This window comes from Anguilla rostrata, chromosome 3 (assembly GCF_018555375.3).
Source record: "Anguilla rostrata isolate EN2019 chromosome 3, ASM1855537v3, whole genome shotgun sequence".
NCBI classification, from domain to species: domain Eukaryota; kingdom Metazoa; phylum Chordata; class Actinopteri; order Anguilliformes; family Anguillidae; genus Anguilla; species Anguilla rostrata.
In genome coordinates this window covers 56,918,847-56,945,450 of record NC_057935.1, presented here as the reverse complement: position 1 = coordinate 56,945,450, position 26,604 = coordinate 56,918,847, and the positions used below count along the sequence as shown (strand labels likewise).

The window sequence follows — 26,604 nt, the reverse complement described above, 5'->3', positions numbered from 1 at the left end:
ACACCACACCACTCACACACCACACTCACACTCACACACCACACACACACACACACCACACACACACACACACACACACACACACACACTCCCGGCCGATGCTTCGCTTCTGGCCCAAAGCAGCTGGTTTCCTGGTCTGATATTTCTCGCAGATTCTTTCGCCCAAATTCTCTTTTATTTTAAATTTTATTCTTTTTTTAACAGAGTCCTTGTCTCAGAAACTTCAGCGCCCACTTCAGCTGTGGCGTCAGACTGAATTAGTTCAGCTTTTTTCTCCTCACAGATTCCAGTGTGCATTACACACACTGTTAATCAACATAGAAGACTGGCTTGACTTTTATAGGACAATTCGATTATTAATTATTAAGCGTGTGTCACTCCAGTCTCTTGTGTTCTGTATTTCTTGTAAAAAATTCCTAGAGAACGACAAGGTGGAGAAACGAGACGCCTGACTGTGACTGAAGGGCATGACTCCGCCCTCAAGGACGGGTCTGCGCTCTCGTTACCCTGCCAACCGACCGCCGACCAATCAGCCGTCAACCAGGCAGTCGGTCAACCTATAACTGAAGAGCACGGTGTCGACCGTTATAAATGGGATTTTTTTTTTTTTTTCAGTTTAATCTTAATCATGATTAATCCCAGAAGGCTTTTCGTTAAATCATTTTAAGCTTTTTGTTTTGTTAATTTTTTTTTTTATACCACAAGCTGACCGTTGGAAGTGGAAGTCAGTGAGATCAAGGTACATTTGTTTTGTTTTTTTTTCGTGTTTCGCCCTCCCAAAGCAAATCAAATATACATATATACATATATTTAAATAGTATATATGTCTTCCCGCGCTGAGGGGGGAGGGGCGGGGCAGGTCTACGCGCCGCGTTTGCTTTGCGATTGGCCGCTGCGTGCTGTGGTCGGTCGGGTCGTGCTCATGCCACCCCCGAGGAGCCCCTGGCTGCGTGGTTTCATATCATCTTCATGTTGAACTTGCGCGTGCCGCCGGGGGCGCTGCTGGCCGCGGCCGGGCCCTCCGTCTTGCGGAAGGAGTACTCCACGGTGAAGTTGTTCTTGCGCTGGCCCCGCCCCCGGCTCCAGACGAACAGCAGCAGGAAGCAGAAGAGCACCACGCCCAGGAAGGTGATGCAGCCCATCGCCGTGGAGACCAGGATGGTGGTGAGGTCCAGGGTGAACTTGAGGAAGACGCGGGTGCCGTTGAGGCCGGTGTCGTTGAGCTCGGCGGCGTAGAGCGAGCGGTTGGCCAGCAGGGCGGCGTCGGAGGGCGCGCCCCCGCGCACCGTCAGCGTGGCGAAGTAGGTGTCGTTGCCGCCGGCGTTGCTGGCGATGCAGATGTAGGTGCCGCTGTCCGTCACCTGGGCGTAGCGGATCTCCAGCGTGCCGCCGGGCAGGACCGCCACCCGGCCGCCGGCCCGCGCCGCGATGCGCCGCCGCTGCGGCGAGATCCACACGATGGCGGGCGTGGGGTCGCCCTCCGCGCGGCAGGCGAACGACACCGGCTGCCCCTCCCGCGCCGTCACCTGCACACACAACCGGGGGAGAGAGAGCATGGATACCGTCACCACCACTACTCCTCACCCTCACCCTCACCCTGCCCCTCACCCTCACCTTCACTCTCCCTCTCACCCTCACCCTGCCCCTCACCCTCACCCTAACCCTACCCCTCACCCTCACCCTCACTCTCCCTCTCACCCTCACCCTCACCCTCACCCTCACCCTCACCCTGCCCCTCACCCTCACCCTAACCCTACCCCTCACCCTCACCCTCACTCTCCCTCTCACCCTCACCCTCACCCTCACCCTCACCCTCACCCTGCCCCTCACCCTCACCTTCACTCTCCCTCTCACCCTCACCCTGCCCCTCACCCTCACCCTCACTCTCCCTCTCACCCCACCCTCACCCTCACCCTCACCCTCACCCTGCCCCTCACCCTCACCTTCACTCTCCCTCTCACCCTCACCCTGCCCCTCACCCTCACCCTAACCCTACCCTCACCCTCACCTCACTCTCCCTCTCACCCTCACTCACCCTCACCCTACCCCTCACCCTACCCTCCCCTCACCCTGCCCTACCTCCCCCACCCTACCCTAACCCTGCCCCTCACCCTCCCCAACACCTACCCTCCCCCTACCCTCACCCCCACCCTGCCCCTTACCCTCACCCTAACCTACCCCTCACCTCACCCTAACCCTCACCCTCACCCTCACCCTCATCCTCACTCCTCCCCTGCCCTCCCCTAACTCTACCCTCACCCTCATCCTCACCCCACACTCCCCACCTCCCCTACCCTCCCCTAACCCTCCCCTCACCCTACCCCTCACCCTCACCCGCCCCTACCCTCACCCTAACCCTCCCTCACCTCACCCTACCCTCACCCTCACCCTCACCCTCACCCTCCCCCACCTGCTCCCTCCTAACTCTCACCCTCACCTCATCCTCACCCTCACCCTCACCCTCACCTGCCCTACCCTCACCCTAACCTCACCCTCACCCTCACCCTCATCCTCATCCTACCCTGCCCCTACCCTCACCTAACCCTCACCCTCACCTCACCCTCACCCTAACCCTCCCCTCCCTCCCACCCTCACCCTCACTCACCTCATCCCATCCTCACCCTGCCCCTCCCCCTAACTCTCACCCTCACCCTCATCCTCACCCTCACCCTCACCCTGCCCCACCCTACCCCTCCCTCTCACCCTCACCCTGCCCCTCACCCTCACCCTACCCTCACCCTCACCCTACCCCTCCCTCTCACCCTCACCCTGCCCCTCACCCTCACCCTCACTCTCACCCTAACCTTACCCTACCTCCTCACCCTAACCCTAACCTCACCCTCACCCTACCCTACCCTCACCCTAACCCTGCCCCTCCCCCTCACCCTCACCCTGCCCCTCACCCTCACTCTCACCCTAACCCTCACCCTAACCCTACCCCTAACCCTCACTCTCCTCCTCCCCCATCTGCCCAGATATCTGTCCTCTCTCTCTCTCCCCTACCCCTACTCCTCCTACTCCTGCCCAGGTCTGTACACTCTCTCTCCCTCTCCCCTTCTCTCTCTATCACTCTCTTTTTCTCTCCTGCACTCTCTCCCCCCTTTCCCTTCCACCTCTCTCTCTCTCTCTTCTCACCCTCTCTCTCTTTTTCTCTCCCTCTCTCTGTCTCTCCCTCCTGCTCTCTCTTCCCCTTCATCCCTCCCCACCCCCTCCCTCCCCCTCTTTCTGTCTCTCCTTCTCTCTCCCCCCACTCTCTCTCCCTCTCACTCTCTCTCTCTCGTTTCTTGGTGGAATTACATTTATTGATTTTCACAACCAATTAAACAATGAGGCTGCCCCCCACCACTGCTCTCCAGCACCTTACACCCTCCCCCCCCCCACTCCCACCACCCTCTTCCAGGGGAGAAAAACAAACACAAACTGATACGTAAATGAAACTAAATTTGAAAGAGAAGAGGAAAAGAGCCCTGCTCACACCTTTGTTCTTCAGACGGGACAAACATTAAAGACAGAAACAGTAATAAACTCAACACACCATGAAAAGTAACTGCAGATAAAAGATAACAGCAATGTGTCCCCCGTCTCCCTCCCCTCTCTCTCCCCATCCCTCTTTCTCTTCCTCCCTTTCTTCTCTCCCCTTTTCTCTTTGCTCTTCTCTCCTCTCTCCCCTCCCCCCTCCGCCTCTCTCTCCTCCCCTCTCCCCCCCCCCTCTCTCCCCTCTCCCCCCCCCTCGCCTCCCCCCCGCCCCCCCTCACCTGCTGCAGTTTGCGGTTGCGTATCTTGGGCTTCTGGCAGGTGAAGTGGTCGAAGAGCGCCGCGTCGGAGAAGGCGGTGAGGGCGTGGCCGCGCAGCTGGGCGGGGCCTGCGCAGATGGGCGTCCGGCCGCCGAAATCGAGTGTGCGCCTGCGCAGGAGCACCCACAGCAGCCGGCAGTCGCAGGCCAGCGGGTTCCCGTCCAGCCGCAGCGTCTCCAGGCTGTTCACCGACTGGAAGGCCCCCTCCTCCAGGGTGGCCAGCGCGTTGCCCGACACGTCCAGCGCGCGGATCTGCCGCAGGCCGCCCAGCGCCCGCGGCGCCACCCGCGCCAGCCCCGTGCCCACCAGCCGCAGCTCGCGCAGACGCACCAGGTCGCGGAACGCCCAGGCCTCCAGCGCGGCGATGGGGTTGTGCGACAGGTTGAGCGAGGTCAGGTGGGCCAGGTCGCGGAAGGCCGCGGACGGCACCGCGCTGATGTTGGTGTTGGTGATGGACAGCCAGGACAGGTTGAGGCCCTGGAAGCTGAGCGGGGAGATGTGCTCCAGGTCGGGCCAGCCGTCGATCTCCAGCCCCCGCAGGCTGGCCAGCTTGCGGAAGTTCTGGTCCTCCAGCGCGGTCACGCCCAGCTGCCGCAGCCGCAGCGTGACCAGGTTGCGCAGGTAGGACAGCGACTGGCCCGAGATGGCGGTGAGGTTGCAGCGCTCGATGGTGAGCTCCTCCAGGCCCAGCAGGCCGCTGAAGGCCTTGTGCGAGATGTACACCAGGTCGTTGTCGCCCACGTGCAGGTGCCGCAGGCTGCGCAGGTCCTGGAAGGTGAAGTCCAGAAGTATGACGATGCGGTTCTCGCTCAGGTCCAGCGTGGTCAGGTTGCCCAGGCGGGCGAAGGCGCCGGCGGGCACCAGCTTCAGCTGGTTGGCGCGCAGGCGCAGGACGCGCAGCCCCGGCAGCGCGGCGAAGGCGTTGGGCTCCAGGGCGCTGATGACGTTCTCGCTCAGGTCCACCTCCTCCAGGCGCGGGTAGGGCGCCAGGTCGCCCTGCTCCACCCAGCGCAGCCGGTTCCGGCTCAGGTCCAGCACCCGCGTCTCCGTGGGGATGCCCTCGGGCACGGCGGTCAGCCGGCGCCGCTGGCAGGACACGGCCCTCAGCTGCGCCACGCAGTCGCACCGCGGCGGGCAGGCCCCGCAGGGCCGCGGCGGGCACCAGGCCACCAGCACGGACAGCAGGCCCCACAGGGCCAGCCGCCGGAGGGGCGGGGGGCGAGCCATGGCCGAACTACACCCCCCTCCTCCTCCTCCTCCTCCTCCTGCTCCGTAGGGCGGGGTCACTGCACCAGACACCTGCACCGGGGGGAGGGAGGGAGGGAGAGGGGGAGAAAGGAGAGAGGGTGGAGGGAGGGACGGAGGGAGGGATAAAAAGAAGAGAGGGTTTGGGAGGAGAGACGAAGAGGACAGAGGGATCAAAAAGAGAGAAAGGGAGGGAGACAGAATGGACGGAAGCGACAGGAAGAGAGGCAGAAGAAAGGAGGAGAGAGGAAGAGAGAGCAGGAGAGAGAGAAAATAAGCAGTGGATGGAGAGAAGAGGGGGGGAAGGAGGAAGGGGACAGGAAACAGAGGGCAGGGGAGGAAAAACAAATCAAGTTATTTTTCAAGGTGGGAACTTTTTCAAACTTCAAACAGATATTTGTCTTCGTGTCCGTCCCGGATCTGTCATCTCTCTCCCAGGACCGTGACTCAGAACAACAGAGGACTCCATCAAAAAAGGATAAAGGGGGGAGAAAAGAGCTGACCGCAAAAAAATGTGACACAAAGAGATTTTCCAATTCAATCTTGGCCTTGGTTTCCTCAGTACAATTCAGTTCCACTGATAATACTATCGTGTTAAAATCTGTCCTTCCCTTTCTCTCTCTCTCACTCACTCAGACATTCATGTACACAGTTGCCCACCTGAACACACACACACACACACACAGCTGCATATATATGTGTACATAAAGATATACACCTATGGAAAGGAACATCAGTGGAAGTGAGAAAGCTTGTATAGCGCTAGTCAGTGCGCGCATTTGCCATTCCTGAAAACGGCAGTTGCTATTTTTCGCCTGAGAACATGCATTAAACTTGCATGGAAACTTCGCTGGGTACCGCTCACGGAGTCTTGGTGGGGGGGGGGGGGGGGGGGGGTCGCCCGTGAAATATGAACGCATGTGCGGTACGTGACTGACTGCGCTTGCTGCGTAAATTAAAAACCCACAAAAAAACGGGCTTCTCCGCGCGAACCTTTGGTTTAGCTCAGCGTGCGCAAACGATGCTAACAGGCTTTTTACAGACCGCTCGCGTATGTAAGGCGGAATGCGGGGGGAACTTGGAGACAACAAAGAAAGCAAGCGAGAGCAAGAGAGGAATTAAGAGATCAAACAAAAAAAAGGGGGGGGGGGGGTTGAGAGATAAACCACTGAGATAGAAAGAGAGACAGAGAGAGAGAGAGATATCGATGAAAAGAAAGTTCTTAACTCCCACAATCCGCCGTTCTTTGGCGCATTACTCACTCCTATTCACATGCAAGGAACACGCTCGCGTCTCCGTTTCTTTTCATCGTCGCACCGCGCAGCTACGGGAACCGGGGGGACAATCCGCCGATGAATTAGTCACGTCCTCGCAGCTGTCATGTAGCGCCGCGGAGACGGCGGAACACAAAAAAAAGGAGAAAAAAAAAAAAAAACCCGCGAGCGGAGAGAACAGAGGAGCCAGCTCAGAGCGCGGGAGTGAACAATGAGCACCTAAACACCCACCGCTGGAACGGTGGCATCGCCAAGCAACCGTTTCCGTACCAACCTGCCTGCTTCCTATGAGTCTGAGTGGCATGATGTATGTGTGTGTGTGCGTGTGTGCGTGTGCGTGTGTGTGTGTGTGCATGTGTGCGTGTGTGTGTGTGTGTGCATGGGGGGGCAGGACAGGGGCTCAAATCTGCCTGCTTCTTATGAGTCTGAGTGGCATAATGTATGTGTGTGTGCGTGTGTGCGTGCGCATGTGTGTGTGTGTGTGCATGGGGGGGCAGGACGGGGGCTCATAAAATCCGTGGGAGGGTTGCCGGTTCAAGTCCCATCCGCTGTGGCCCTGCCCAAACGACCTCACTAAGCGTCCGGCTGAATAAGCGGGGGTATGGTTACGGGTGAAAGGCAGCTGTGCCGGTGAGACTGAAGAGCGAGAGGAGAGTGTAAATGAGTGAGTCAGCCGTGCTGTTCTCCCAGCCTACACACGCGGAGAGAACTCTACATCACCTGTCACCACGCCGGGCATGTGGATTACCCCACTCAAAGTTCAAGGGGGGCGATTGACCCTAACCCTGACCCCCACCCCTACCCCCGCAACCTTGTCCTATATGCTGGTGGTCAGTGAAATTTTAGATGGGTCTTTAGGACTGCTGCCCCCCCCCCCCTCCACTCATACTGAAACTCCACCCCTAGCTGCCCCCTCTCTTTCCCCCTCTCTCTGTCTGTAGAATGCCTCACAGGTGTAGTATTTCCGAGGCACCCATTCACATGAAAGGTAAGCAAACCCAGGTACATGAAAGGCAATTGAATCAATGATAGGAAGAATATCATTACATCATAGTTATGGGGGGGGGGGGGCAAAGGAAGATTAATCGAATTCTCAAACGGGGTCCCCCTCCAGCACAGCCTGGGTCTGAAAGCAAAATATGTGGGAACAAGCACATGAGCTTTTGCCCCCCTCCCTCTGGTCAACAGTTCATGTCACCCCCCCGCCCGACAATACCCCCTCCCCCCAAAACCGCCACTACCTCACTCTCAATTTTCAAGTTAGCAGGAGTTCCCTCAGCAATTTACGGTGTCTCACCAATCCAATCTAATTTAAGGCACCATCCCCCCCCCCTGGATCACGAACCCAGTCTGGGCCGTATGCCACCCGTTACCCTGGTACTGCCAGGGTACGGGTGGCATACGACATTTTGGGGCGTGAACGGTCATGAGCCCCTCTCTGTTCCCCTGTGACCCCCCAATCCACCCCCCCCCCCAAAAAACAGGAGGAAAGCTCTCTGTGCTCTTCTCTGTAAACTACAAACCGGCCACTGTGTCTAAGATAAAATCCTCTAAAAAAAAAAGAGAAAAAAATCCTTTTCAAAATCCTTTTTTTTTTGTTGTTTTTCACAAAGAGTGGGAGAATTAAAGAAACATTCTGGTTGCCAGGATACCATGAGTGTCCATCCATTGAACTATTAGCATTTACACATTGCGTAACGCTGACAAAGCACCAAACACGACCCAATGAACATCACACAGTTAACACTGCAGTTAACACTGCACACTGAACACCACACACTGAACACTGCAGTTAACACTGCACACTGAACACTACAGTTAACACCGCACACTGAACACCACACACTGAACACTACAGTTAACACCGCACACTGAACACTGCACACTGAACACTGCAGTTAACACTGCACAGTGAACACCGCACACTGAACACTGCAGTTAACACTACACACTGAACACTGCAGGTAACACTGCACACTGAACACTGCAGTTAACACTGCACACTGAACACTGCAGTTAACACTGCAGTTAACACCGCACACTGAACACCACACACTGAACACTACAGTTAACACCGCACACTGAACACTGCAGTTAACACTGCACACTGAACACTGCAGTTAACACTGCACACTGAACACTGCAGTTAACATTGCACACTGAACACCACACACTGATTACTACAGTTAACACCGCACACTGAACACTGCAGTTAACACCGCACACTGAACACCACACACTGAACATTACAGTTAACACTGCACACTGAACACCACACACTGAACACTGCAGTTAACACCGCACACTGAACACTGCAGTTAACACCGCACACCGAACACTGCAGTTAACACCGCACACTGAACGCTGCAGTTAACACCGCACACTGAAAACTGCAGTTAACACCGCACACTGAACACCACACACTGAACACTGCAGTTAACACCATACACTGAACAATGAGCACCCAGCCCAGGTGGAAGAAACAAGGTATCGGGGAGAATCTCACAGATCCACACACCAAGTACCCAGGCTGCCACACGGGGGGGGGGGGTTTCAAACGTATAAACGTCTCGACCGTCTGGGGAGGGGGGCTGCATACTGCCGAATGTCACATGTGAGCAATTTTATATTCAGCGGGAGGACGTCAGCAGGGTGACACGCTCGCACACACAGGACTAACGGTGTCTGCCGAATTCAGACACTGCGAATCAAAGCTTCCAGCCCCCCCCCACTCCCCCCCGCACCCCCACCCAGCCCCTCCAGGCCCCATCCGTTCCCCTGACGGCCTCAAAAACAATTTGCAGAGAATTTCTGACTCTAATTAAGCGAACGCACGGGGATTAGGGGGCTCGTGGTGCCCGCCCGTGTCTGACAGCTGTCCGTACCCATCAGCTTCACAAGCTCCGCCCCCTGGGGTATCACCTGCAGCTCAGAGGAATGGGGGCAGGGGCGGGGGGGGGGGGCAGTGAGGGAGGGGGGTGGACTGTCAGCATTAACACTGAGTTATGAGGACTGATGGCCCCCCTACGCGCCCCAAACAGCTCGCTCCTCCACTGAAACTTCTGTTTCATATGGGGGGGGGTGGCAAGATGGCGACACCAATATTACTCGATCCCGGGTTGACTGTAACCCCCCCCCCCCGTAGTTCCCGTAAAAAGCGCCCCCCATCCGTTTAAACGGTTTGGCTTGTGGCGTGGGACGGCTTCCTGGAGGTTTCCGTCAGCTCTGTTTAGGGGGACACCTGTCCCCCAAACGTGACCTCGCTGTTGTCCCTCAGTGCACAGCGAGGGAGTTCAGACCAACCGCTGCTCTTGATGACTTCATCAGGCCGATCGATTTTATGATCTCACATTTCAGATAAAAATCACAAGTGACAGCTGCAGGCCGCTCGCGCCTCCTTGATGAAATCATTTCACCACACGGTCCAGATTTAGAAGAGAGCCAACAACCGCATACAAAGAAAAAATGCAATCAGGACAGTGTAGCTGGAACAACACTGCACACACACACACACACACCACACACACACAGACACACACACACACTCACACACTCACACACCACACACACACACACACACACAGACACACACACACCACACACACACACACACACGCACACACCCACACGTGCACACACAGCAGCCCTCCCAGCGCTGGTGCTGTGCATCCCAGCTAGCTCGGTTACCGCGGTTACTACAGGCTAGCGGAAAAGGCGCTGTTCCTGGACGCGGAGTCAGGCCCAAAGTCGGGGGAAAGTGGGTCATCTGTGACGGGCACGGGTGCCATCTGGGCAGCCTTCGCCAGCGCACGCAAACGGGCATCGTCCCGGCAACCTGCCCGGTCGTGACAAAGCGACAGGCTTTCTCCCCAAAGCCCTCGCAGGCACGGGGCTTACTGGCTGCCATGTGAGGACAGGCGCAGAGTCGAGGGGACGGTTCGAGGGCTGGGGGGCTGGATGGGGGGGGGGGGTGAGGAGGAGGGGGGTAGCAGCAGTGGGCGTCAGTTATATAACTGCTCCAAAAACGATGGAGGTTGTGCACACGTCACTGCTGCCGTGGGGGAAAAAAAGGACATATCATTTGGGACGAGGGGGGGAACTAATACGACTGTCACGGTATGAAAGTTTACCAGAAATATTGATGAGCACAGCAACAGCTTAAGTCCTAGATACTTTCAAAATGTTTTATTTTTTTTATTTATTTATTTTTTTTACGTTTGAAGTAAAAAAAAATTGTGCTTCAGATGAAAGTCAGCCATGCGTGGCGGTAATCACCCTGGGCTTCCCAATCCCCTGTCAATCAATGCCGCACAACGCCGTAGAATGTAGAATGTTGAGCCGCAGTAGGAGAGGTCACGCCGAGGTCGGGAGAGTGAGGTCACAATGGGAAGGACAGGAATAGGTGGACAGAATGCGGGAGAAGACGTGACCTCATAGAAGAACCGGCCTTGATTGACGGGTGACAGAATGTCGCTTTCCGGGAAGGTTAGGCTGTCGCCCCGCCACGTCTGCTCAGTTAGACGCGGCGCTGTTCTCAGAACCCGGCAGAGACGACACGGAGACGTGAGACGGAGAGACGAGGGAAACTCTCTCGCCCATTTCGATATGATGAGTCAGCAAAACAACCGGGGTGTAAAATGGCCGGCCACAATGCACCAAACGGCACTAAAAAAAAGTGCAAAAGTGCAGCCCGCCCATTCAAACAGGCGCTGGGTGCTCTAAAAACTGCAGGAGTTTAGAAAGGTGCACAGGGGAGTGATGCGAGCATCAAAACAATGTCTCACAAACGGAAGAGGGGAAAACAGTAAATACCCGAAGGGCAGATTTCAGCTTAACGCACATCTTGGCTAAGTGCTACAGAATGTAAAAAGGTCCTGGCAGGTGCCTATCCTGGATAAGAGCTACAGAGTGGAGAAAGGTCCTGGCAGGTGCCTATCCTGGCTAAGAGCTACAGAGTGGAGAAAGGTCCTGGCAGGTGCCTGTCTTGGCTACGAGTGATAGAATGAAGAAATGGTCCAATAGATGCCCAAATAAGCTCAGCCTTAGAGAATACAGAAGGGTCCTGGAAGGTGCCTATCTTGGCTAAGAGCTACAGAATGGAGAAACGGTACAAAAAATCATACAGGTCCTCAAATAAGCTCAGCCTTTGAGAATGCAGAAGGGTCCGGTAAGGTGCCTATCTTGGCTAAGAGCCTGATAATGGAGAAAGGTCCTGGCAGGTGAGTGTTCTCCGCTTTGGCATTTGCAGGTTGTCAGGATGCATGCTTTTCTCACGGATTGGGCTGTGATCAAACGCACAGGCAAAGCCTTCAGGCACAACGGTCTCCCACTCACACAGCCCACACTCTCAGGAGATCCTGCATGTGTGTGTTAGTATGTGTGTGTGTGTGTGTGTGGGGTGAGTGTGTGTGTGTGTGTGTGTGTGTGTGTGAGTGTGTGTGTGTGTGTGTGAGTGTGTGTGGGGAGTGAGTGTGTGTGAGTGTGTGTGTGTGTGTGTGTGTGTGAGTGTGTGTGTGTGTGTGTGAGTGTGTGTGTGGGGAGTGAGTGTGTGTGAGTGTGTGTGTGTGTGTGTGAGTGTGTGTGGGGGGAGTGTGTGTGTGGGGTGTGTGAGTGTGTGTGTGGGGAGTGTGTGCGTGTGTGTGTGTGTGTGTGTGTCTGAGTGTGTGAGTGTGTGTGTGTGTGTGTGGGGAGTGAGTGTGTGTGTGTGGGGTGTGTGTGTCTGAGTGTGTGAGTGTGTGTGTGTGTGTGTGGGAGTGAGTGTGTGTGTGTGTGGGTGTGTGTGTCTGAGTGTGTGTGTGTGTGTGTGTGTGTGTGTGGGGAGTGAGTGTGTGTGTGTGTGTGTGTGTGTGTCTGAGTGTGTGAGTGTGTGTGTGTGTGTGTGTGGGGAGTGAGTGTGTGTGTGTGTGGGTGTGTGTGTCTGAGTGTGTGAGTGTGTGTGTGTGTGTGTGGGGAGTGAGTGTGTGTGTGTGTGTGTGTGTGTGGGGAGTGAGTGTGTGTGTGTGTGTGTGTTTAGCAGTCCAGTGACCACACCACAAAACTCAGCACACGAGCTGAGCCACAGAGTCATCTACAGACTTCTTCATTCCATCCATCTTTCATTCCATCCCTCTTTGATCACATCCTTTTTTGCATTCCCCCCCTCCCCCCCCCCTTCATTCCATCCCTCCATGGGCCTCCTGTTAATACATCCCCCCCCCAAAGGCTCCCTGCATTCCCATCAGGACCTGCACGATTGGGGTCTTTCAGACAGGGGGGTGGGGGCGAGGTGCTGAAATAACCCCGCCCCTTTGCCCCGCCACAGGGAACGCGCGCGGCTCTGCCGGCAGACGCACGTGCGCCATCGCGCCCCGTAGCGGCCGCCACGGTAGCGCCCTCCGGAGGGACGAGGGGCCAGCACATCGTTAAGAGGGAATTTAGAGTGTTCCTCTCTCCGGGAATGACGCCTCGCCAAAAAATTCTCACAGGCTGCTTATGTGAACGCGGTGATGACAAGGCTGCATTTTAATAATCCGAGAGACGGAGGGGGGAGAGGGGGACAGGGGGAGGGGGGGGAGAGAGAGAGAGAGAGAGAGACTGTAAAGCTAGGACAAGGAGGACTAATGTTACAGAACTAACTGATTCATTGGAACAGACAGAACCAACTGAATCTATAGAGCAAATGGAAAAGAATATTCTACCCAAGCACGGGAAACTGGACCCAGGCTTTCTGTCCAAGGAACACAGTCTGGCACTTCTGACAGACTGCATCTGACACACGCACACACACACTCACACACACACAGAAGCGCGCACACATGCACGCACAAACATGAACACAAACACAAACAAACACACACACACGCACACACACACAGTCACTGCATGAAAGAGATGCAAGAGAGGGAGGAGACGAAAACAGACAGATGGACAGAGAAAAGGGAGAGGAAGGAGAGGAAGGCAGAAATGCTGAATGTGTGTTTGTGTGTGAGGGAGAGAGAATGTGAGTGTGCGTGTGTGTGTGTGAGTGAGTGTGTGAGAGTGTGTGTGTGAGAGAGAGAGTGTGTGTGTGTGAGAGTGAGTGTGTGTGTGTGTGAGTGTGTGTGTGTGTGAGTGAGTGTGTGAGAGTATGTGTGTGAGTGTGTGTGTGTGTGTGTGTGTGAGAGAGTGTGTGTTTCTGTGAGAGAATGTGTGTGAGAGCGTGTGCATGTGTGTGTGTGTCCATGCATGTGTGTATGTGTGTGTGTGTGTAGGAGAGAGAGAGAGAGAGAGAGAGAGAGAGAGGCACATCTTGAGGGACAGCTGTGACCCTTAATATTCATAAATTATGATGAATTGTCCTTTGTTGTTTCATTGATTATTATTCTTCATCTAATAATTCATTTATGTATTTACATGCATTTGTAATGCGTTTATTTGTTTATAATTCATGACATTGCAGTGCAATTTATGTACATATTATGTACATTATTATGTATGCAATGTTTTTTTGTCAAGCTTTGGCAACACACACTGAAATATGCCATGCCAATAAAGCATTTTGAAATGAATCGAGAAACATGGAGAGAGAGGGAGGGAGAAAGAGAGTAAGAGGGAGAGACAGACATGGAGAGAGATAGAAAACAAGTACCGGCTGCATAATTATACAAGATGGAAAGAGACAGAGGCAGATGGAGAGAGAGGGGTATAGAAGGACAGAGAGCGCTAACAACACTTTTTATCCGAGAGAGACGGATGAAATGAGAGGGGTTGACGGACAGAGAAATTGAGAAATAGAGCAGGAGCTAAATGAATAATTCAAGGGGAAAAGATTGGGAGGAAGAAGAAGCAGAGGACAGACACAACCAGAAAGATGGACGTGTTGGGTAAAAATGAGGTGTTGGGTGAAAGGGAGGGGTTGGGTGAAAGGAGATGTTAGATGAAAGGAGTTGTTGGGTGATCGGGAGGTGCTGGGTGAAAAGAAGGGGTTGGGTAAAAGGAGGTGTTGAGTGAAAGAAGATGTTAGGTGAAAGGAGATGTTGGGTGAAAGGAGGTGTTGGGTGAACAGGAGGTGCTGGGTGAAAGGAGGTGTTGGGTGAACAGGAGGTGCTGGGTGAACAGGAGGTGCTGGGTGAAAGGAGATGTTGGGTGAAAGGAGGTGTTGGGTGAAAGGGAGGTGCTGGGTGAAAAGAAGGGGTTGGGTAAAAGGAGGTGTTGGGTGAACAGGAGGTGCTGGGTGAAAGGGAGGTGCTGAAACTCTTGCTCCCAGGGCAGCTGTGTGTTGTGCAGTCTAGAATACAGATCCTGACTGAGCCAATAGCAACACTTTACATTACATCGCAGACTAGCAGGGTGACAGCTGATTGGCCAGTGTCACCCAGGGACAGAGGTTTTAGTTGGCTGTGTTTCTCCCCACCCCAGTGCGCAACAGTGACACCTGTGGTCAGCTGGTGTACTTGCAGGAGTGAAAAGAGGCAACAGCAATCTGTGCATTTCAGAAGACTAAACGGATGACTAAACTTTCATCACGATCACAGTCACAAATCTAATCAGACGCACAATTATGATCTGGCATTCCAAACTGTATGAAGAAGATAAATGAACCAAAAGATTAAAGGATGTCTAAAAAATACAGAGAATGACAGATGAAGAGCAAAACAATCTGTGAGACTCAGACACACATGTGCACACACACACACGCAAGCACACATACACAAACACACATGCATATTAACACACACACACACACACACACACACACGCACACAAAGAAAGACCCAGAGAACTGGACGCGGGCAGAGAGGCACTGTCCCTGGAGTGAGCTGAAACAGAGTCCCCAGGACAAATCGATACGGGGGGGAAACCCGCCAAGGTGCCGCCTTCCTGAGCACGCTCAGTCAAGAGGAACAAATGGAGCTGTACCACGCCAGACCCAGGACAGAGCGCTGGAGGAGTCAAAGGGCTATCGACACTTCTGAAAGATCAATACCACAGTGTGTGAGGAGGTGTATACCACAGCGTATGAGGGGGTGTATATAACAGTGTATAAGGAGGTGTATATCATGGTGTATGAGGAGGTGTATACCACAGTGTATGAGGAGGTGTATACCACAGTGTATGAGGAGGTGTATACCACAGCGTATGAGGAGGTGTATGTAACGGTGTATAAGGAGGTGTATATCAGGGTGTATGAGGACGTGTATGTAATGGTGTATGAGGAGGTGTATATCACAGTGTATGAGGAGGTGTATATCACAGTGTATGAGGACGTGTATACCACAGCGTATGAGGAGGTGTATACCACAGTGTATGAGGACGTGTATATCACACTGTATGAGGAGGTGTATATAACGGTGTATGAGGAGGTGTATACCACAGTGTATGAGGAGGTGTATGTAACAGTGTATGAGGACGTGTATATAACGGTGTATGAGGAGGTGTATATAACAGTGTATGAGGACGTGTATATAACGGTGTATGAGGAGGTGTATATAAGGGTGTATGAGGAGGTGTATACCACAGTGTATGAGGAGGTGTATGTAATGGTGTATGAGGAGGTGTATACCACAGTGTATGAGGAGGTGTATATAACAGTGTATGAGGGGGTGTATACCACAGTGTATGAGGGGGTGTATACCACAGTGTATGAGGAGGTGTATACCACAGTGTATGAGGGGGTGTATACCACAGTGTATGAGGACGTGTATATAACAGTGTATGAGGAGGTGTATATCACAGTGTATGAGGGGGTGTATACCACAGTGTATGAGGAGGTGTATATAACAGTGTATGAGGACGTGTATATAACGGTGTATGAGGAGGTGTATACCACAGTGTATGAGGGGGTGTATATAACGGTGTATGAGGAGGTGTATATAAGGGTGTATGAGGAGGTGTATACCACAGTGTATGAGGAGGTGTATATAACAGTGTATGAGGGGGTGTATACCACAGTGTATGAGGACGTGTATACCACAGCGTATGAGGAGGTGTATACCACAGCGCATGAGGAAGTGTATACCACAGTGTATGAGGGGGTGTATACCACAGTGTATGAGGAAGTGTATACCACAGCGTATGAGGAAGTGTATACCACAGTGTATGAGGAGGTGTATACCACAGTGTATGAGGGGGTGTATACCACAGTGTATGAGGGGGTGTATATAACAGTGTATGAGGACGTGTATATAACGGTGTATGAGGAGGTGTATATCATGGTGTATGAGGAGGTGTATATCATGGTGTATAAGGAGGTGTATATCATGGTGTATAAGGAGGTGTATATCATGGTGTATAAGGAGGTGTATATCATGGTGTATAAGGAGGTGTATATCATGGTGTATGAGGACGTGTATATAAGGGTGTATGAGGAGGTGTATATCATGGTGTATGAGGAGGTGTATATCATGGTGTATAAGGAGGTGTATATCATGGTGTATGAGGAGGTGTATATCATGGTGTATAAGGAGGTGTATATCATGGTGTATGAGGACGTGTATGTAATGGTGTATGAGGAGGTGTATACCACAGCGTATGAGGGGGTGTATGTGCTGCTGTCGACCAGACTCATTCACATCATGAATACCGTCCGATGGTGACACAAAAATAATACGGTTCTGTAACGAGCAACGAAAATATGTATCTGCGGAAATAAAACTCTCGGGTGAGATGATTTGCTGACACTGGGGATAGAGGTAGTTCTGAAATGCTGTGTATAAATACTCCTCCCTGCTGACTGCTAGACCGTTTTAAAGTTAAATCACCTGACGAGACTGGCGCGCGACATGAAGCGTTATGAAGACAAAAAAAAAAAGAAAACATGCACGTCAAACGAAAAATCGGGGTTGATGTTTTATTCTGATACATTTTTGGCAGTGGGGAAGGAACACAAGATATCTGCACACTATCCCAAAAAAAACCCCTCTGCCAAATTAAAATGTCGAAACCAGAAAATGTTCAATCCCTAGTAGGTTTTTCAGATTTTCAGAGTTCTAGAACTCCATCGCTTTCAGTCACCAGCAGTGATTGTGACATCACCATCGGAATGTTCAGTTAAGAACATTCTAATCACATATTTGTGGCTTCTCGCACCAAGAAAGGCACAGTTTGTTTGTTTTTTTAAAAATTTTTTAAAAAAACCTGTCACTGCTCTGTGCTTTGTACTCAGTGAGTTATATACCACGGTGTAACATACACACCCTTCTCCCCGAGTTCAGCCCTCTCCGTAAACAGACATGCAAGTCCGGCACAGGCCTCTGTCTGGCTTAAGTGGATTAGCTGTGGAAAGTGCTTCAGAGTGCAGAGAACGGAGCTAATTCTTTTTAACGACTCCCCCGTTTTTGTCATCACAGGGGGTTTTGGGGTTCGCTGGGGTCAGCAGGCAGCGCTGGGACAGGGCGTGGTTCCGGGGGCGTGCCTCTCATCCGTTGTCATTCATTTGAACCAATCGTGGCGTTTTGCCAGGGAGAGGAGCGTTCTGACTGGTTCAGACCGCATGAATGACAGGACAGCGTGACGTAGTAACGGAGGAGGAGCTAACAGCCGCCGTTCGGGGGCCATTAAAACCGCACTCTACCGCCGAGCGGTCTGCCACACGGCTTCACCACACCACACAAACCGCCCCTCTCCGCTTACCCAGGACAAAGCAGAGAGCCCCCCGATCCCCTCTCTGAGCCCCCCCCCCTTCCCCAAACCGCAGGGGTAAAACATAGCGTACCATGCCGGGCCACATGATCCCCTCACCTCCCCCCTCCCAGAGGCACACCCCCCAGTCATAAAAGATGCCTGTTTCTGACTTCAGGTTTGTTTGTTTTTTTTGTTTGTTTTTTTTGTTTGTTTTTTTTTGTTTGTTTTTTTTTGTTTGTTTTTTTTTTTTAATGCGCCAAAATAAAACCGGAATGAATTCTGGAAGCTTTTTATATACGTAACAGATTCATTCTCATCTTATTTTGTTAGTGTTTTTACCTCAGGCAAAAGCAAGCAGAGAAATATTCGTCATGCTCTTGACACCCCCACCCCACTCCATTAAAAAAAAAAAAACACTGCGTATTGCTCGAGCTAAATTAAAAAAAAAAAGCCCTGTTCTTGTACTCAAACACTACAGACAGAGCACTTGCATTCAGATCAAAATGAAGGCCTCCATTCTTCCTCAAACCACGTTCATCGCCGGTTTACTAGGCCGACGTCGGACGGCGTCTGACGCGACACCCTCAGAACCTTCTGCGGTTTAACCCACGACATCCTCAATCTCAACCGCACTCCTGTCGTAGCAGCTGCGCGTTTGTGTAACTTCCACCGACGGTTTACGACACCGACGGCTTGGCACGGTCTCTACTCGTAACCAAATCCTCTATTTTAAGCCAGGGGCGGGCAGCTCTGGTCCTGGAGGTGCCGATGCGTGCGCAGGTCTTCGTTCCCACCGATTAGCCTGGCTAAACAAGCTAACGAGCTAACGGGCTAAACACACCAGCACTGGTTCGCTCGTAGATTAGGTCACAGTGCAGCCTTTTACGCAGGGACCCCAGACCGTAGCGAGAGACGCAGCCGAAATGCCAGATGGCGTAGACGCTATGGCTAATTAAACACAGAGGCTGGCACGGAAACCAGACGCAGGAAATGGCCGTCCATTGTCCACCCCTGAAATAAGGGCTTTTTTTTTTTTTGGCAGTCATTCCAGACGGGAGAGCCTGCTTGCTGAACGCCTGTACTTCATGTAAACGCAATTCCAGTGATTGTGCTAATCGTTATTGTGCTTTGTGTTTTCATCTTTATTACAGATATTAAAATCAAACTGGCGCTAGCAGCCAGACCCCCCCCCCCCACCCCACCCCCCCACCCCCATCGGATCTGTCGCGGCCCGTCTGTCTGGCCTGGCACCGGGCCCGGATTAAGACCAGGCTCAACGCTCCTTCAGCTGGACTTTCTCTCGCCTGTGTGTCGCGTGCGTGACCACGACAGTCGCGTCAGATTCCTGCTCGACGAGTTTGGATCACCCTGCGCCCGTACCCCCCCCCCCCCCGCGCCGCGCGCCCGCACCCCCCTGCCCCCCCCCCGTCGGTTTTAATTCCGTCTCACTCAGACTGTCTGCGCCGTGTTCTATCCCACTATTAATTTTACAGCTGACGGGACCGCGGGGTATTCGAGACAGCTGGCAGGCTCGGGGGGGGCATGTTTAAAAAAGGCCGTAATTCCTCCGCAGACTAACCCCCCCCCCCCCCCCGCCAACACCCCCACCCCCGTCCCTCCACCGCCAAATATGAATACCCTCAGATTAAAGCTGACAGTCTACAACTCATCCTCACATTCATTGTTTTATTTCAAATCCAATGTGCTGGAGTAAAGAACCTAAAGAACAAGAAATGATCTCCCTGACCCCAATACTTCTGCATGTAACTATAAATACACAACAAACCAAAAACAACAACAACAACAACAGCTACACGGAGCAATAAAATCCCCAAAAACAAAGACAAAATAGTTTGGCTGATAATGCAGCTGCGTTGCAGTCGCATCAGGCAGGGGACGTAAGTCAGCCAAAGGCCGAACGGCTGAGAGTTAAAGCACCCTAAACATGCGGAGGACACGCAGGTAGCGTGAGCTAGCGAGAGCCGCGATGCTAGCAGTGTAGCGGAGGTGTTCAGCTCGACGGATTTTATTCGCTAAACGGGCGGGGTTCATCGCACGCGACAGCACAGGGAGTCCTGGCAACGTGACACCAAGAAGACACCCCCCCTAGAGGGACAGTCGCTATAAGAGGGCCCCTACACCCCCCCCCCCCCCCACACCCACCCCACGGATTTGCGGGATAGCACTGCACGATGATCCCGTACTGCAGCTGTGATTGGACGAGGAGCCCCTGCAGGGTGGCGGATGATTGGCCCGTTCGCTCATTAGCGTGCACCTCTCCATGGCTCCCCCTCCCCCTCCCCCCCCCCCCCCCCAGGGGCCGCAGAATGTGTCTACAGAATGCGGCTGACAATAACCTGCCCTGGGACAGAATCCCATTTCAGCAAACGCTGCAATCCAGAGCGACTTACACAACACTAGCCCACACACAATTCCCATTTAATTTGAGTTTCGTTTGGATAGCGCTTTTTACAGAGACGCTGTCACAAAGACGCTTCATGAAGGAAAAAGAAGAGAAAACTGAGCAAAAACCAGACCGGAAAAGCAAGCAGTTGAGGTCAAAAATAAATAAATAAATAAATAAATAGACTTGGGAGAGTAGAAACCTGGATAATTCATTTACACAGCTGGATATTTCCGGAAGCAATCGAGGTTAAGTACTTTGCTCAAGGGTGCGATGGCCTTGGTGTGCCTGGGAATCACGCTGCTCACCTCAGAGCTATAAAACATATTAAACAGTGTGATATAAGCACAGCGTCCTGCCTGTCATTCTCACGCCACAAAGCCCTCAAGGCTGTGTGGGACAGGATTACGGGCTAGCAAAACTTAAAATCAAAATCAAATGTAACGTTTTAAAAAATATATATTTATATATATACACAGGTATATTCTGGAACGACGGATGAACTGATCAGCTTTCTCTTGGGAAAGTGGGGTGGTATTCCTTCAGCAGAATTCCACACACGGGTGGACTCAACACCACGGTGCTTACAGGCCTAACTGGCCACACTTCCCAGCGAACGCAAGCCTGAATCGCGATGGAATCTAGGCGTTCGGTGAAAACCCGGCTGCTTTCATTCGAAAAGTGAAAGTTTTATAGCCGGCAAGGACACAGCCAGGCTACATCCGGCTAAAACCTGAGCTGTATCGGATCTGAGCGGTGCTAAACCGGTCCATTTATGTCAAAAAATCTCACGACCGAGATTTCCACCCCTCTAGACATACAGATTCTGTCTGGATTCGCGCCTGAGCCTCCCTGGTTTGGAGGCTCGACGCTTTCCGTCGGTGTTCCGTTGGTGCTCACAACCTGCTGATGCATTTACGAGTTTATAAAAGGTAAAGAATCGAAGAATGAAAACCGCGTCGAAAAAGTACAGCGAAGATGTCCGTCCACGTGACCTCAAACCCGCTCTGAATAAAACAAATTTGGATTAAAAAGAAGATCCCGCGGCAATAGAGGAAGCAGAGGCAGTTCCGGAGTCGGGGGGGCGGCCATATTGGAGGGGGCAGACGGTAGAGCTTAATTAGCTGTACCTGAGGTAATCCCCGGCAGGCCCCCCCACGGGGGGGTGACCTGCTTTTCTCCGCCACTTCCTGCTGTAAGGGTTCAGGCTGGGCACCTGGCTCAGGGCGAGGCTGTGAGTCCACAGGGAGGCCCAATCTCAGCCCGGTACGCCAGTCGCCCCCCCCCCCCCCCCCACCCGGCCACCTGGGAAACAAAGGCTATGACCCACCTACTACACCCCCCCCCCCACCCCCTCCCCTACTACACCCTCGCCCCTGCTATGAGAACATCCTGACAAGCAGAAAGCCAGGCATGGAGCAGGGCACGGAGGATCAGGAGCCTCCTTCGATGATTCCTGAGCTGGAGAATCTGCTTAAACAGGCGTGTGGAAAAGCTCCAGTCCTGCAGGGGGCGCTGCAGCGTCTGCCGGTATTTGCAGTTTTCCTTTCAAACAGGAGCCAAATAAGGCCTTGAGAGCCAGGGTCTGCGGACTCTTCAGGCAATCAAGGACTTAAATTAGCCGCTCGCGCTGAAACGCGATGAGAACACAACGGGAGACTCACACCCCTGTGCTAAAATTTCAGACTGAACCAGCGAGTGTAAACTCCAGCAGCGCAGAGCCACAGTGTCTGTTGCTCTCTAGTCTGCCTCAGCACTTAAGTGCTTCATTTAAATGAGCGATTAGCTGCAGACTCTCGTTTCCAAAATCCTACATTTTTTTTGGCGGCTAATGGAAAAAGGAAAGCCCATTAAAAACCCTGCTGACGCTTAGACACACACAAACACACACACACACACACACACACACACACACACACACATACACACACACACACACACACACACACACACACACACACACACACACACACACACACAAACACACACACACTCACACACACACACACACACACACACGTACACACACACACACACACACACACACACACACACACACACACACACACAAACAAACACACAAACACACACAACACACACACCACACACACACACACACACACACACACACACACACACACACACACACACACACACACACACACACACACCACACACACACACACACACACACACCACTAAACACACACACACACACACACACACACACACACACACACACACACACACACACACACAAACACACACACACACACACACACACACACACACACACACACACACACACACACACACACACACACACACACACAACACACACACACACCACACACACACACACACACACACACACACACACACACACACACACACACACACACACACACACACACACACACACACACACACACACACACACACACACACACACACACACACACACACACACACAGTGCAGCCCTCCAGGACTGCAGATTGAAATCCTCAGTGAGCATTTTTGTGGTAAAAAAAAGTCAGTGAAAACTTGGTGAAATGCTGTCTCAGGCATTCATGGGAGAACGTGGCTACAGTTGGCTGAAAAGGTTTCTAGCCCGCAAGGACGTAGCATACATTTCCACCCTTCTAGACGTCTAGATCATTTTCTCGCCCGTGATCCGATCCACGCGCTTTAAACCAGCACACAAAAGCCGCCGCCACCATCCTCTCCGATGTTGGCATCGGATTGGCTCATCCGGGCGAACCGCGGATGTGGGTTTCCATCTGAGGACAGACACGGTGAGACACAACACTCAGCCGGAGACCTAAGCCAAGCTGCTGGGGGGATCATCCTGTTAAAAAGTCTGGGAACCCGACCCCCCAAATCAAATATTTATTTCAAATACTTTAATTCATCAGATGCTGGCGCAATCTGAAAACGCCGCTGCAGACACGGAAGCGTTCTCAGAGAGTCATGTTCAAAAAACTAAAATGTGTCTTTTGTAACTTTTTGCTCTGCAAATTGACAGACAGGTTTTTCTTTTAAAGATTCTAGTGCTTTTCATTTCACCCAAGCATGCGTGGAAACTCACGGCACAAAATGGCTGCCGTGACATCGGTGGCGGTTGAGGGAGAGTGACCCCCTCCCCCTTCCCCCCCTTCCTTAAAGTGCAAAGTGCTTTGAGATAATTGGGGGGGCCAAACATGCCATTTAAATTCAGTCACTCGTTTGGTCGTTCAAATGGGTGCTCCGCGGTGTCAGGAACCATTAGATGCATTTAAACTACCGTTTCCCGTCCGAGTGAACAATTCTTCCGCACGGCTGGGCTCGGTGTGCTCATACGGAAGCGGCAGGCAGCGGCACCTGATGTACAAGCGTTCCGCGGAAGAGCTCTCCCGGATTAAAAAAAAAAAAAAAAGCTTCTCTGCCGTCTAATGCTGCTGGTTGTTACGGGATTACGTTCTTAGATTTTTATTGCCGTCCTAAACGGGCACTGAAATCAATGCAAAACGATCCCCGGAGTTCCCCACTGATCTGTCGGTTGGACCCTTGCCAGGCAGTTGCAGTTTGGTGAAAAGATAACGGGCTAAAAAAAAAAAAAAAAGGCAATTAACTTGTTTATCGCCGTAGGCCATTATTGCGAATGCCAGCGACTGTTTATGCCGAAACCAAATTACACCGGGGTGTGCGGGCATTAATTGAGATTGTTAATGCTATTAACAGCGAGAGAAACAAACAAAAAAAAAATCTGCCAAAAAATTTTCACAAAAGGGGGGTAAAATGGGTTAGATTAATTGCGCGCAGTATGCATAATCCTGATTGTTACCGTTCACAATTAGCTTGCAAATATTTGTCAGCTGCATTAGAATGCCAGCAAAACGCACACTAATGAAAACTTAACCCTATTTCCCCAGTAATTTACTGATAATCATTATGGGGGAAAAAATTATGATAAAATGAAATTAAATAGAAGGATTTTTTTTTCTTGCAGTAAGGCAGTGGCTGTTCTCAGACCGGATAATGATGAATTTTACCCGTATTGTGTTTTTTACAGAGACACTGTCAGAATTACACTAACCAGGCCTGAACCCCCAAAAAGGTGAAAACCCCTACTGAGGTAAAAAAAAAAAAAAAAAAAAAAACTTTCCAATGGGAAGAAATTTCGGGAGGAACCTGGCTATAGAGGGGGAGCCCCTCCTCCACTGGCCAGCCTGGTGTGATAGTTAAAGCAGAGTGAATGGTAACAGAGATGTAATGAGGGACCTATCAGAGCAAACGATAAAACTGGGTCGGGCAGGTTACCGTCGGAGGTGGTGAAATAGACACAAAGATGGAGCGGTTTGGCGCGAGACACTGTCGGGAAGAGGGATTTTTTCCAAGTCTGAGTTTTACATTAGAGGAGTACCAGTGTCAAACAGCACACTAGAGCGCCACATAATCAGCTTCCTGTGCGACAAGCTTCAGGCTCAAGGACCCTGCCCCTGAAGAGGGAGGGAGGGAGGGAGGGAGAGAGAGAGAGAGAAAGAGAGAGATCAGGGGAGGAAGAGTGTGCCAACAGCAGGCAAGTTTCAAGAGCGAGGAAATTGTGGAGACGAGGAATCAAACACTGACACTCACTCTGGCAAACAGGCAGTGAGAGCTTCGCCGTTTAAGAGAGCAGAGAGCGGGTCATCCTGGGTCAGAACCGACCCGTTCAGCAAACAGGCAGTGAGAGCTTCGCTGTATATAAACGGACAGCGGGTTATCCTGGGTCAGAACCGACCCGTTCAGCAAACAGGCAGTGAGAGCTTCGCTGTATATAAACGGACAGCGGGTTATCCTGGGTCAGAACCGACCCGTTCAGCAAACAGGCAGTGAGAGCTTCGCTGTATATAAACGGACAGCGGGTTATCGTGGGTCAGAACCGGCCCGTTCAGCAAACAGGCAGTGAGAGCTTCGCTGTATATAAACGGACAGCGGGTTATCGTGGGTCAGAACCGCCCGTTCAGGCTACAGGCAGTGAAGCTTCCTTACGACTCTATTCTGTAGCAGAAGGCTGTTTGTTCTGGCCTCTTTCTTATACTCTATTCTGTGCAAGAGCTCACTCTCTTGTTATTTTCTGCAGGCCTCTGTCACCTAATCAACTCTGCTGCAACAAAAAAAAAAAAAAAAAGCACATGTTTTTAAATCTTTTTTTCTTCTTCTTTTTTTCGAAATGCTATGGGCAATTGTAGTCAGCCTGGTTCTCCAGGCTTCAGTGTCCTCTGGCAGTTTGAAAGAGCTCGTACAGGCAAGCGCTCTAACTCTGAAGAGCACTACCAACCCCGGTACCCGAGGTCTTTGACATTTTAACGCGTGAGGTCACAAATGTGTGATATGAAAGTTCTTAATTGAACATTCTATTGCTGATGTAACAGTCACTGCTGGTAACTGAAAGCAACTGAAAGAGTTCTAGAGCACTGGCTTTTGAAAAAAAAAAAAAAACCTGCCACCCCTGACCCCGCAAAGCAAGCAATGATGGATAAAATCGCCAGTGAAATTAGAACTGAACGCTGTTCTCAGAATTTTTGATTTCCTGACTGCGTCGACAGCAATGACCCTCTGACCCGTGACGCCCACGCAGAAGGAGAATAGGCAAGCTGTGTATGCGAGTGCATTTTATGAGAGTTCCAGGAAATGTGGCCAGAGCTGAACAGCAGAGAAGGACAAAGACACGGGGAAGAGGGAGATAGGGGAGTGGGGGGAGGGTGAGGAAGAGGGAGAATTAAAAGAGAAGAGGGTGGGTTGAAATGGGGGGGGGGGTGGTTGACAGGGATCTAGATCTAGGCAATGACAAGATTAGAAAGAAGAATCTGGAGGACAGAAACAAGAGAGAGACATGAGAGAAAATGATGAAAGGAAGCTGAAGGAAACAGAACAGAGACTGAGAGGAATGGAGAGAACGAGAGAGAGGTAGAGAGAGAGAAATGCGCAGAAGGAGAAGGTGGAGGGGATTTTTTTCCTCTTTTTAAAATTAGCAGAGCGGGGTTGAACTGGAGGACAGAGTGGAGGAGGGGAGAAGGTTAGGAAGAAAAGGTATTTTTATTTTTATGAAACGAGTGCAAAGAAAGACAGATGAGAAGAGGAGATGAGTGGATGGGACATGAGAGCGAGGGAGGGAGGATGGGAGGGAGGGAGCTGAAAGAGACGCAAAGTACCCCTACAGCACCCCCCCCCCCGTCTGTAACCTTCCCTTATACACTCTGTGGTAGATGGGAAGCAGGAGGCCCATATGGCTTCTGAGATTAGCCTTATCAACAGGGCTTATAATGGACCAATCACGGGCCAAGA

At 52.0% G+C, this 26,604-nt stretch overlaps 1 protein-coding gene across 1 annotated transcript in view; it reads right to left on the bottom strand.

Moving 5' to 3' along the window:
* Positions 1–45: 45 nt before the first annotated feature.
* Positions 46–26,604, bottom strand: part of LOC135251270 (leucine-rich repeat and immunoglobulin-like domain-containing nogo receptor-interacting protein 3) — a 39,406-nt gene continuing 12,847 nt past the window's right edge. Inside the window, exons 2-3 of the mRNA XM_064328552.1 lie at positions 3,756–5,093; positions 46–1,526 (exon numbers count right to left, since the gene is read on the bottom strand). Coding sequence (XP_064184622.1) covers positions 957–1,526; positions 3,756–5,021 — 1,836 coding nt within the window. The 5' untranslated portion in view covers positions 5,022–5,093 and the 3' untranslated portion in view covers positions 46–956. The remainder of the gene's footprint in view (positions 1,527–3,755; positions 5,094–26,604) is intronic.